This window comes from Lethenteron reissneri, chromosome 66 (assembly GCF_015708825.2).
Source record: "Lethenteron reissneri isolate LAM-NWPU_2019-01 chromosome 66, ASM1570882v1, whole genome shotgun sequence".
Taxonomy (NCBI): Eukaryota; Metazoa; Chordata; class Hyperoartia; order Petromyzontiformes; family Petromyzontidae; genus Lethenteron; species Lethenteron reissneri.
The window spans coordinates 1,876,649-1,890,200 of NC_083844.1; the positions used below are offsets into that span (position 1 = coordinate 1,876,649).

Genomic DNA, 13,552 nt, shown 5'->3' on the forward strand with positions numbered 1-13,552 from the left:
GCCCTCGGGTGAAAACTCAGGGTAGGTGACCCGACCACAAGGCCCTACGTGGGTGCGGGTGCGTGCTTATGTGGGGGGGGTGATGGGGGGCAGTGCAGTGGTGGAAGCCGGGCGGCTCCCTGGCTCGGCAGAGCGGCCACGTCGTTGTGGCACCACACATGAAACTCCGACCAAAACTATCACTTTGCCATACATAGCAGGCGTGACCAAAAAGATCTCCAAAATTCTAAACAAACATAAGATCCAAGTCAGATTCAGTACAGTGCATAAAATCCGTGATCTGATTCCATCTGTGAAGGATGTCGTTCCTGACTTACAGTACCCTGGAGTCTACAAACTGAGTTGCAGTTGTGGTGATTACTACATTGGAGAAACGAAACGTCATGTCTCTGATCGTGTCCGTGAGCACGTCAGATCTGAAACATGGCAGAACTGATTCTTCGACCATTGCCGATCATTGCTACAACTCTGTGGGCTCTCATGAAATTGTCTTTTCCGAGACCAAGGTGCTCTGCAAACCTCCTGGCTACCATCAAAGGTTTGTACACGAAGCCATACAAATATACAAACACAGACATAATTTCAACCGTGATGATGGGTACAAACTGAGTAATCATTGGAAAGATGTGATTAACCATGCAAAAAATATTTAACTACACATATTTGGACCATCTTATTTGACAGACAACTATTCTTGAGTTACTGTACAGTTTACTGATAGACAGCCAGTTTTGTTTTATCATGTTTAGCTTCTTATTTCACACGCTGGTTTCCTGCTATAAGTTTTACCCACCAAGCAACATAGCAGGAGGCTGTTTCTTCCTGACCTGCTTTTTTGCTTTTACCATCTACATGGCAGAGGATCGGTCCCATTAGCAGCAGTTGCACTTTAACAACTCTGGCACCCCACCCACCCTCTCAGCCAGTCTACATAACAAAGGCTCAGTCCTTTGTTATGTAGACTAGCCGTAGTTTCAAGCCGCACCAACCTTACCATAATAATAAAAAGGGGGTCTGTGTGATGCCGCCGCCACGACGCCGTTCGGCAGGCGCCCCATCCCCGACCTCGCCACCACCAAGCAACGGAGCCAACCCCTTGTCCCCCTCACCTCACCTCACATGAACACACCCGCACGCATTCCCCCCCCCCCCATAGAGCTCCGAGGGGAGGTCACCTGGCAGACCGGTTTTTATCCGAGAAACCCTTATCGGGATTAACTCTCACGGTTTCCGGCGATCAGGGAATTGGATGACCTCCCCCGTGCTACGTTGCGCCGCGGTGCTGCGACCGGCCTTAATATGGTATGGTCGCGGCGTGGGGCATTCGGCCACCGCAGGTTGAGGCGCATTTCCCCCCACACACACTCCCCACGGGTCGACGAGACAGGCGGAGGAGGGACGGGGCGGCATAGTTTAGGGTGCGCAATTGATAGGGCAGGTGGTGGGGGACATGCGGAAGCTCCGCGCTTAACTTCAGCAGCGCGCCGTGGTGATGAACGACGCGCATGGTGCGACGGAGCACGGCGCCATGCATGAGAAAGGGATAAATTAGAATTTACGCCGCACATTTATAAGCATATCAAAAGCGCCCGGAACCGCCGTGTGCGTGTCAGAGGATCGCGAGCCCATTGTTCAGAGCCGGATCCCTTTGAGGTAGGGAGGATAAATAGGGAGCGCAAAGGGGAAATCGCTCTCTTGTCTCCAGCGCCAGAGGACCAGCAGCAGCCCCAGCCAGCAACCCGGACGTCCGTGCGACGCACCGAGGTACGCTGTTAGCACAAGGGTCAGCGGACCGCCGTGGACACTTGACGGTGAGTGGGGAGGTGAAGTAGGATAATAGCCGATAGATAGGGAATAGGTACAGGTTTAGTGGAACAGGCCAGCCTCGTCGACTCACTGATTCAACATCAATTCGCAGGTAGCATATAATAAATCATTAATAGCGAAGCGTGGTCTCGCGTGATCTTGTCGTGCAGAGTGTCGCGTGGGGAGCTGCGTGTGTGTGCGTGCGTCCACCCCGGGTGCGATACAGGTGCGCGATCATAACGCGAGTAGTCAGGGGTGAGTGTAGTGCTGCGGCTCGCCTCGGGGGAGCGCTGCGCAGAGCGGCGCGAGAGTGGGTGTCGCGTGTGTTCACTCCGTGTGTGATACAGGTGCGCGATCATAACGTGAGTTGAGTTGGAGTGCGCGGAGCGGCGTGTGGGTGGGAGTGCGCATACGTTCGTTACGTGTCGGATACGGATGCGCATTGGTAACGTGCCGCACAGGGCTATAGACGGGCACACGCTCGCAGTGTACGAGAGCTGTACGTAGCGGTGTAAAGAGGGGGAGTGTGGCGCTCGATTGATGATGCTGTGCGCACGTATGCTCGCAGCGTGGGAGCGCGGCGCGAGGCTGTAACAGTAGGGGCGTCGCGTTCGAATGCCGGCGAAACTGTAGCGGATAATAGGGAGGTGGGGTAACGTAAACGGAATAGGGGATGCAGGCGGGAGGGACCCCGGGGGCCGACGGCCCTCACACCTGTCCTGGCTCATCCCCCCCTCAACCAGCATATATACGGGGTAGTATATCTTGGAATTTCTCATTTACTTGATACAGCAAGCGTGCTGTGACGGTTCCACCTGAAGACGGAAGCTTGTGTTGCCTCTGAAACATCGTGATTTTTATTTTATTTTTATTTTATTTTACTTTTATTAATTTTAATTTTTTTACCTACTGACTTTACCGAAAAAACCTAAGAATATGAATCCTTGCAGTCACGAAAGCTTCAAATCTAGAATCGAGTTGAACTTTTCTGATGTCATTTTTAACCAGGCCCTCATTCTCCTTGAAGACAAACTTCACTCCATTAGTGGAAAAGACCTCGAGTCTATCGGACTACCAACATCCACCAGGGACAACCTGCTTGTCCTTGCCCAAGAGATTCTACGTAAACTCTCCTATGATGTTAATAGGGTTTTTCCCCTTTTTTTCTGGCAACAAAACTGACACCTTTTGCAAGGAATCATGCTTACATTAACCACAATACTTGCAGTCAAATGCAAACAAAAAACAATACTCTGCTAATTAATGCATTGTCTTTGAAACTGATTGGTCCACACCAGAGACATTGTTTACAAAAAAGGCTCTTTGATAGGGGTGTGGGGGTCAGCAAAATGTGCCAGTTTGATTATTTTTGAGAGGCCCTATTTTTAGGTTTTTTCGTTAAAGTCACGTAGGTAAAAAAAATTCAAATTAATAAAAGTAAAATAAAAATAAAAATCACGTGTGCTTCTTTACCTCACGCCTGCTGTTGGGCAGTTCGGCTATCGGCGAGTGCTCGCTGAGCCGCGCCCACATCTCGCCGCCCTGTGCGCCATGCACATCGCTTCCTTTCCGGGTCTCCCGCCTGCACCCGCGCCTGCCGGGCACCATTTCGGCGGCCTGGCTGCCAGTGGCTGTTCATGATGGCGCTCATGCAGCGCAACTTCCTCGCCATCCCACATCTCATCGCCCCATCCCAAAGTCTCCTGTCTGCCTCCTTGCCTGCCAAGTGTCCTGTTGGCGATCTGGCTGCCAGCGATTGTTTGCGGCACCGCTTGGTCATTACTTGCCCTACCTCCCGTCTCCCCAATTTCCCTCATTTACCTATTCCCAATTATATACCGTCTTTGTTTTGTGAAGTGCATACTTGCGTATGCCACTTTTGCGGAGCTAAATGTCCATGTTGAGGTCTGCTTACAGCAAAAAGGCTTCAAGAGAGAGCTCATGCTATCCTGTTATTCCTACATTGAAGAGACGGAGACCACACTGGTTTATTATGTGGTCCATCATTTGCGTTCACAGTTGCATTGCTTATTCAGTATGAGTTTATTTTGCATTCTCCTAATCACGTAAAATTTATACGCAAATACTTTTTACATACATAAAACTTTTTAGTATTTGTGTATGTATATGTTATGTTTGTAAGAGAAGTTTATATATATATATTTTCCCCTGGGCAATGCCGGGTTCTTACCACTAGTGTCTTATATTGTTATTGTTCACAATTGCACCCAAAAATAAAATAAATATCCTGTATATCTCTCACCACTACGGCTTGGCTCCTACTCCTACTCATTACGAGCCACCTACTCCAGTCACCTGCCAGCAACCGGAAGATATTCAGTGACAGAACTTAAACCCTGATTGCAATACACGGCTTCATAGATGTCGTGCAGCCTGAAAAATCATTGCAACGGTCAAGAGGTTACCACGACCAAACACCGTTGGTGCGACCGCACCTCGCCATCGCTGCCTAAAATCTTTTATAGTCGACTGCCAATCCCCAAGGTTTGCTCAGTCAATGAGCGATTATACAAATAAATAAAACATTCTTGGAAGTGAGCCAGCACCACTGCGGTTCTGGGTTTGAAGCCAGGTCTCAGCTGCCTGTGATTAAATCTGTGCATTCTAGCGCAGTGAGGTAACGGTTTTAGCCAGGTCACCAATGACTTGCACAAAAAACCCCCACAACATTACATTTGGTTCTGCAGGAATTTGAAGCCAGATGGTCCCCCCTCATACAACACCTGTAATACGTTCACAGGATGTATCCCTCTCTCTCCTCGTCATCCCTTCCCCCTTAATTCAACCCTTGGCTTATGCTGACGGTGTGTGTACACGTGCGTCACAAGGTGATGTGTCGGGTCTGCACATTACCTGAATGAAAAGTACTATAAAGAAAATGTTAAATTGGTTCTGCACTTAATTTGGCTATGAAATAAAATGAAAATATCGGTGTGACTGCCGTGCGACGCACAAGTGAAAGAGCGCTGGATCAGATGGCACTTTTAACTAGGGATCTCAGCGGTAGTTCTGTGATATCCGCTTTCATGGGGGGTGTTGGAATCTCCATCGTGAACACAGACAGAGCGATCAGAATGGGGGGAGAATCGCATTTGGCGGGGTAAAAAAAGATGATTAAACGTCACCTCGAGCCCTCTTTCCTGTCGCGTGCGGTCGTCGTTTGCCGCGGAGGCGATGCTCCAACGGCAGTCAACGTCCGACACGAGCCCCCGGTAGAAGGGGGCGGCGGCGCCAAGGGCCATCTGCAGGAGGGGCGAGTGCACACAGTCAGATGGTACTCGCCAATGATGGAGGGAGCCAGCTGTACTCACTGGCACTCACAATGATGGGACAAAGCAGCCAGCTATACTCACTGAAACTCACTCACCATGATGGGACACAGAGGAGCCAGCTGGTCGTAGATATGTCGCGCTTCTTCTATGTTTCTGGCCTGCAGTGTAACCTGTGACGCAAAAGAGAAAGCTTCCAAAGCCGTATTGATCATTTTCTCTCTCGCCTGTCACTCTGTGTGCGCGAGAGTGAACAAAATCTGTGCATGCAACAAATGTTTCTCAATCGTTTTCGTGTCGTAAGCCAGTTTGTGGGATTTCACAAAACCCGCGGTGGACATGAGTGGGCCCCGTGGGGGTAGGCTTGTCTAACTGGGGCGCCACAGTGGCTAGGAGATGTTAACTACTTTTCCTGGTGTACAGGAAATCGTGGGTCCGATCCTGACCTTGATGCCTGTATATTTGGAGTTTGCATGTTCTCACTGTGGATACGTGGATTTTTTCTCTGGGTCCTCCGGTTTTTCCCCTCCACATTTAGAATCATCATCGAACATTCAGAGTATTTGGCTGCTGCTGTAAATTTCCACACGACAATGATAATAAGCCCACTTCGTCGAGCTATCATTTGTGATAGCCAGATCGCTTCTGAAAAAAAGCTACGTAGCTTAGTGGGCCTTCTTATCATGATTTTTTTCTCATAATAAGAAAAAAATTGTTTAGTTTCAACTTTGTACACCGATGTGAAATGCCTGACAATAGTTGAATCGTTTTTTTCTTAACTCTACCTGCAGGCAGCAGTTTCCCAAGCCGAATCCCGTCGCGTCCATGTAAATGTGGTCAGCCGTAACCGCGATGGCCGCCTCCTCGTCACCGTGCGGGATTTGGTCGATGAATGGGGACGGAGTGTTTCTGTCCCTGAAGACTAGGGGGGTGGGGGAGGTAGATAAGGGGGGGGAAGCGAGGTTTGAAGCGCAGCACATACTCCTGTTGTTGTACGTTGCAGGTGAAAGGGAAAAGAAGGGGGAGGGGGTCGGCTGGTTTGAATGATACCCACTCGGTACGTTCACCACGACCTTCTCTCCTCGCCTTTCACGGATGTTCCTCGTAAGCGCGCTGCGGGCAAAAGACGACAAATAAAAATCCGACGAAGTCCCTGTTAATTTCAAATGAATGCAACGGCCCTCCGTAATGGTTCCCCGCAGCATCAGCATTCCCTGCCCACTGACGTTAATCCCAGGGAACCACGGTGGCGAGATGTTAACTACCTTGCCTGGTATACAAGAAGTCGTGGGTTCGATACCGACGCTGCCTGGAATTGCATGTTGTCCCCGTGATTGCTTGGATTTTTCTCCGGGTCCTCCGGTTTTTCCCTCCACATTTAGAAACATGTGTTTAGAGTATTTGACTGCTATACATTTCCACACAATGAGCCACTTTGTCGCTTCTGGAAAAGAGCTAAATAGCTCTGTGAGCCTTACCTGGTAAAATAAAATAAATATCCTAATTTGAAGCTTTCGTGACCGCAGTAATTCATACTCTTTAGTTTATTCGGTAAAGTCACGTAGGTAAAAAAAAATAGATCACGATGTTTCGATCGCCAAACAAGCAACCGTCTTCAGTTGAGAGAAGACTGTTGCTTGTGTGGCGATCGAAACGTCGTGATCTATTATTTTTTCTAAGTACGAGACTTCACCGAAATAACTAAAGAGTAAAAAATAAAAATGTATTTAGTTTACTCCCAAGTACTCGTTTGAGGCTGAGTCGACCTAGGGGAGGCCCAGGACCGATTCAGATAATCTTCACTCTTGTTGACCATGAGTGTGATTCTAACTCGGGCCACCGGGTTCAGTAGCGCAGCGTGCTGACCGCTACTACACTATCCCTCCCCACACTGTCCAGATCTCACGCACTCACTCATGTCCTCACTCCACACACTCAATTACTCGCCACACACTCTCACCTGAAGCGTGGGTGGCAGGTGATAGCCTCGTCCGGCAAGAACAGGGACGCGGATTGTCCATCTCGGTGCTGGGGCACACACTCGGGCTCAGAGAAACCTGGGCAGCCGAGTCTGCATCAACAGGAGCCACGCACAGGCAAGCCAGCGGGTGAGCGAGGTCGCCCGCGCGTGAATGCGAGCGAACCAGCTATACACGCATGCAGGCTGCCTCTCCCTGTTTGAACCGACATCTTCACAGCGACCGGGTCGTACAGCAGCGTGGTCGTGAGAAAGAAAGATGGCCGGAGTTGGTGGCGTGAACGTAATAAAGGAAGGACAGTGCCTCCTGCGACTACCTCGTCTCCGGCTGAGTGTGTGTGCCGCATGCCACCCGCACACACACAAGCCTCAACAAGGGAGAAGAGACCTACGACACTACACATACATACAAAGGGGCTCAGCTTTCACGCAGGTGCCTACTTCTTCCACTAAGAGGATAGCGACGCCGACGACGCTCCCTCTCACCTGGGGAAGGTGGTGAGAGAGCATATCGTCTCGTTCGAGCGCAGCCGAGCCAGCATGTCCCTCCGCCGCAGCCTCATGCTCGGCTCCACGCTGGCCAGCTCGGCCATGGAGCTTCCGTACGGCTGCGCTGGGATCCCCTCCAGCATGTAGCTGCAATACTCCAGGTGCCACCGCGATGGGTACCTGCCGCATGGGAGAGATATTACCATTATTATTATTGCGTTGCTTCATCCTGCTTGTTTGTACACGCAAGAAAGTCTCACCGAGCCAAAATGACTCTTTTTAAGTGGAGTCCTGCCATATTGTCATAGTAGGGTGGAGATGATTGATATGTATATTCCAATGCATGTAATTTTGCGGGTATTTTTTTCTTCAAAATAGGCAACATTTAAACTGTTAAACTATTTTTTAAATTTTACCTAACCACAAATGATAGCTCAACGAAGTGGCTTATCACGTGGACATATAGAGCAGCCAAATACACTATAACCATGTTAGTAAATGTGGAGGGAAAAACAGGAGCAGCTGGAGAAAAACCCACGCCACCACGGGGATAACATGCTAACTCCAAATATACAACAGGCGTCAAGGTCGGGATCTAACCCACGACCTCCTGCATACCAAGCGAGGTAGTTAACATCTCGCCACCGTAGCGCCCCCTTGGATGCTGGTGCACAACGGGCCTACACCTGCAAATGACGTCACGAGACCTTTAGCGTCCACTTTGAAGGAGACGGCAGGCGAGAACCACATAACCAACTCATGAACCTTGCGTTCCCGTAATGGTTGCATTCGATCGACCGCATTCGCTTACAACTTAGCGCGCATCTCCTCTTGTCCTTGTCTTTGGTGCACTGTGCCTATTCGTTTGGTTAATATTGTCACGTTTTAGTGTTCTGATGTCGCCCGTTCCTCCATACCGCGGATCACTCTGTCGTTGTTGTGCTCGCTCCATGGTGATGCACCACGGAACTTCGTTGAAAAACTAGCTGGGTAACTGGCTAAACAGGATACTCCGTGTAGGAAATAACCGTTGAACTGAAAAATGTTCTGCGATGCCACATTTCACCTTCTTATGCATTTCGTCAACAAACGAAAAGTATCCATAACAGAGTTTTTTAGGTTAGATCACGTAAATATAAATGTGTTGATAAACCTGCCACCACCCGAAACACCCAATTATTATGGTTTGTCACGTAAACAAAACATGCCAATTACTTAGTAGTTCAGCACAATTGTGTGTTGGAGAGTAAACCCACAACATTTACAATTCGAGTACGACGTTTCGCAGGTAACTACACCCAGCATCATCAGACGAGAGCCAGAATTGTCTGAGAGGTGATGGTAAATGTGATGTCATCATTCGTGAGCCAATCAGTTGCCACACATCTGGCATTGTCGATTTCACTGCATGCACCGTCGAAACAAGTGACAATTCAATACCTCAGATGATAACGAATAACAAAAAGGGAAATGTATATAAATGAATCGTTTAAAAAAATAACATAGCAGTGTAATTTCGATTCCATTATATAGAATGCATGGGTGAGGCTGGATATTTTGTACCAAAAATCTAATCAATTCCAAAAGTTTACGAAAATGGAATCGGAAAATGTATTCCTCTCGGATCGGCTCGCCATCCCCAATCGCCCTCACCACCTCTACATGTCATTATTCCTGCTTGTCTCCAGCCTGCGTGCATTCCTCCTGCTCCTCCCCGAGGTGGGGAATGGGGGGAGCAGTAGGAATTCTCACAATTTACGCAAAGTGTTGGGTTTGAAAAACGGCTTGGAGCCGTTGGGGCACGGCCACTCTGCTGTGAGCACGTCGCAGGAGGAAGGGGAGGGTGAGGAGGTCTCACCCCGGGTTGGCCTCCTCGTCCATGGCTCTCAAGTCGTTGATCAGCTCCTCTGCGTTGAACAAGACACGGGCCCTGCGCGCCGTGTGATCGAAGGAGACGAGCATGTACTCGACCTGCGCGCTCACACGAGGGCAGATGCAGAGAGGAGGGTATGACGGAGAGAGGAGGAGGTGACAGAGAGGTGGAGGGAGGTAACAGCGGCACGGCATTGTAATCACTGGCAAGCCGATTCCCCTTTCAGACTGAAAATATCAACACACACATTCGTCAGTAACACTGTGGCACTAGAAGTAAAACGACAAGTTTCTTTGTTACTTGATTGTGTTTTGTTGATTATTATTTCGTGTTGAATTGGCCTTCCCCCACACACCTTCCTACCGGTGTGGCAGCTAGCTAGGGAAAATGGGCGGCTAGCTAAAATAAAGGGATAGCTAGTTATGGTAAGTCAAATAACGAATGGCTTGCCATAATATGGCGCCCGCCAAACTGTCTTGTTTTCAGAATGAACTGACTTGTTGGTGAATATTGTATCATGTCACAGCATATTGTAGCGTACCAACCAGTGTCTCAGTTGTACAGAAGCACTGTACTATACTAAAGCCTCTCGTTTTAATTATGCACTGTATTTTTATTCGATTTAAAGCTTTCGTGACTGCAGGGATTCATCTTCTTGGTTCTTTCGGTAAAGTCACGTAGAAAGGAAGTAATAAAATAATAAAAATAAAACATAATAAAATAATTCTCACGACGTTTCGGCCACAACGCAAGCAGCCGTCCTCAGGTGAAGACCAGGTTTGTCGGGGAGACAGCGTTCTGAATGAAACACCACCACGCTTGGAGCGTCTATTTAAGCTGGGTTGGAAGGGGGGAAGTGCGCCTTGACAAAATAATTTGCATATCAAGAGGAATTTAGCATATTTATGGGCAATGCAGGAATTTGATTAGTACTACTTGTGAAATGCGTAGGAGGTGGGCGGGGGGTTTTCAAAGTTATATTATGCCCGTGCATTATGCAGGATTAGCAGCATCAAAGGGAGGGGATAGGGGTAGCATTAATAAAGGGAAGGAATGTGTTGCACACTCGAAATGAAGGACGTGGGCAGGTGCTCCAAATCGAGGGCAAGCACATTTATTTATTGTGGTTAATATTAATCTTGGGAAGAACAGCACCGTCACTCTGTAAAATGCAACAACACGTTTCTCTTCAACCCAATTCTACTACTGATAAACCATCTTTGTCTTTGACAATCACATTTGCACATCACTATTCGACTATTACTTTAATCCTAAGCTGTATGTCTATCTATACCATCCACTTACATCGGTATATTACACCCATTGTATGTACTGTATGTGTACAGTATACGTACTGTATCTCACCATTGTATAGCTTACTACTTTACATGTGTTCTATTCTCAATAGCATTGCAAGTAGTCATACTCTGGGTACATGGGCATGGTTATAGACTAAACAGTATTAGAGTTAGAGAATTGCAATGACAGTAACTAATTACAGTGCGTCATCCCTTTACAATGCACAGTACTAAAACGCCTCTAATTGCATATATCACAAACGAACAATTCAAAGCCAAGCTTAAAGTCTAAAACAAGTCTAGAACAAGTCTAGAACATTTATATAACGATCAAAAACAACCTTTGGGTCCTTTACCTGTAAAATGCAACAACACGTGTGTTACAACCAGCCTTGTTCCCGAGCCGCCATTAACCATGTGACCCTGCCAGCCACCTACAGGCCCGACTCAGTCATCACATGCTGCTGTACACACATGCATTGATGCACTGCACAGCACATCAGGACTTTCACAGAACCACACTTTACTCCCTTGCTGCACAAGGACATACTTGAAAGAGTGATCCATTCCTAATGTGCCACAAATGTTAATAGTATATAGCTGCAGTAACTAAACAACCACGTAAAAAACTAAAGTATAAACTACATAGTATCATCAGTATACTAAATATACTCTCAATAAGCTGAGCTACTAACAGTAATATGCTTCCAGCTAAACTTTTTTCCCTTACATCACACGGGTCTATCCCGTACTATATGCTGCCATAGATAAACCCAACATTAAATTACATACTGTATTACTATACACCATCCTATACCTTAGAATAATACATAGTGAAATATTACACTATGTATTATTCTGCCCACCCTACTGTATATCACACTGCTATATATTCACTATAAAATTACGATACTATATATTGCCTTATACATTGTATTACACATTAAAATGTTATACTATTTATTATTATACAATCTGTTATACACTATACCATTGACCGTCGAGTGAAAGATACTAAGAGGAAGCAACGAAATATGTCAATGGAAGAGTGGTAATAGGAGACCGCAGGGAATGGATTATTTTCTCCGCTGCAAGTCTCCTACTACCACTCTTCCATTTTATTTTTATTATTTTATTACTTCCCTTCTATGTGACTTTACCGAAAGAACCAAGAACATGCACTGTATGTACCAAGGGGCCCAGGTGTTTCGCTTGATGTATGCACCGAGGGGCCTGGGAGCCCTAGTGGTCAACTTACACTGTCAGCACCAAGGGGCCCGAGGGGCTTAGTGGTCAGCACACGCTTTAAGAACCGAGGGGCCAAACATTAGTATTGCTGTGGGGCCCCGGGGCCCTAGTGGTGACCTCCTGTTTTAGGCACGGAGAGGCCTGGGGGCCCTCACACTGTAAGCACTGAGGGGGCCCAGGTGCCCAAGTGGTCAGCTTACATTTTAAACACGAAGGGGTCTGGGGGCCCTCACATTGTAAGCGCTGAGGGGTCTGGGGGGCCCTAGTGGTTAGCTTATGCTATAAGCACCCAGGGGCCTAGCGATCAGCTTGCGCTGTGTGCACTGAGGGTCCTGACGTTCAAATTCCTTCGGAAGTCTTGGGCCTCGCACCGCGCATGGCCTGAGGCTTGGAGGCCCCCTGGCAGTCCGAGGCCCCGTGACACTGGCTGCACTGGCCCGGTCCAAAATCCAGCCTTGGTTGGCCGAGCACCTACGAAGGCTGTCACGGCATACGAGGTGGTCGGTGGCCAGCACCACACCCGGCCGTATTTGTCTTCCCCGTGGCAATGTTAACACATCGCGCCAGGTACTAATTTGAGGCCGAGTCGTCCTAGGGGAATCCCAGGTACCGGTTCAGACAATTGTCACTGGTTTCCGTGATCGAACTACCGCCAAAGACAAAGATGGCCCGTACAGGCTTCACATACTGCAGGAGCAAGTTTTTGTGAGCGAGCAACCGCCATAGAATGACTGTCACTCACACAGTCACACTGCAATGGGCTCGAGGCACAGGCGTGTACTTGTAATTGCTGCTTCTGAATGGGTATAGAGGCAAAAGGGAACGCACCACCTCACCTCAGATACACATTTCGTCACTTCACACTGACCTCATCCTCTCACCTTGTCTTATAACCTCGTCTCATTTACCTCGTCCCCTAAATAATCTCATCACCGCGTCCTCTAACTTTTTTTCTCAGTCACCTCATTACCGCGCTCACTCACTTTCTCGTCACTTCGTCTATCTCACCTCGTCCCTTGACTCTTCACCTCGTCGTTCTCGCATTGTCTCTCTCACCTCGTCCCCTCACTCATCACCTGGTCCCTCTCACCTTGTCCCCTCACTCATAACCTCGTTCCCTCACTCTTCACATCGTCGTTCTCGCGTTGTATCTCTCACCTCGTCGCCTTACTTATCACCTCCTCCGCTCACTCATCACCTCGTCGCCTCACTCCTCATCTCGTCGCCTCACTCATCACCTTGTCGCCTCACTCATCACCTTGTCGCCTCACTCATCACCTCGTCGCCTCACTCATTACCTCGTCGCCACACTCATCACCTCGTCGCCTCACTCATCACCTCGACGCCTCATTCATCACCTCCCCGTCTCACTCATCACCTCCCCATCTCACTCATCACCTCGTCGCCTCACTCATCACCTCGTCGCCACACTCATCACCTTGTCGCCTCACTCATCACCTCATTGCCTCACTCATCACCTGGTCTATCTCACCTCGTCGCCTCACTCATCACCTCGACGCCTCATTCATCACCTCCCCGTCTCACTCATCACCTCCCCATCTCACTCATC

The 13,552-nt window shown here is 48.5% G+C and overlaps 1 protein-coding gene across 2 annotated transcripts in view; it reads right to left on the reverse strand.

The window, feature by feature from the left end:
* Positions 1-13,552, reverse strand: part of LOC133360009 (glutamate--cysteine ligase catalytic subunit-like) — a 43,051-nt gene that overhangs the window by 13,169 nt on the left and 16,330 nt on the right. For both annotated transcript variants that reach the window (XM_061578576.1, XM_061578575.1), the window contains 7 exons: positions 9,422-9,534; positions 7,561-7,743; positions 7,057-7,167; positions 6,151-6,209; positions 5,882-6,018; positions 5,195-5,269; positions 4,953-5,069 (listed from right to left, as the gene is read on the reverse strand). In XM_061578576.1, the coding sequence (XP_061434560.1) occupies positions 4,953-5,069; positions 5,195-5,269; positions 5,882-6,018; positions 6,151-6,209; positions 7,057-7,167; positions 7,561-7,743; positions 9,422-9,534 (795 nt within the window). The remainder of the gene's footprint in view (positions 1-4,952; positions 5,070-5,194; positions 5,270-5,881; positions 6,019-6,150; positions 6,210-7,056; positions 7,168-7,560; positions 7,744-9,421; positions 9,535-13,552) is intronic.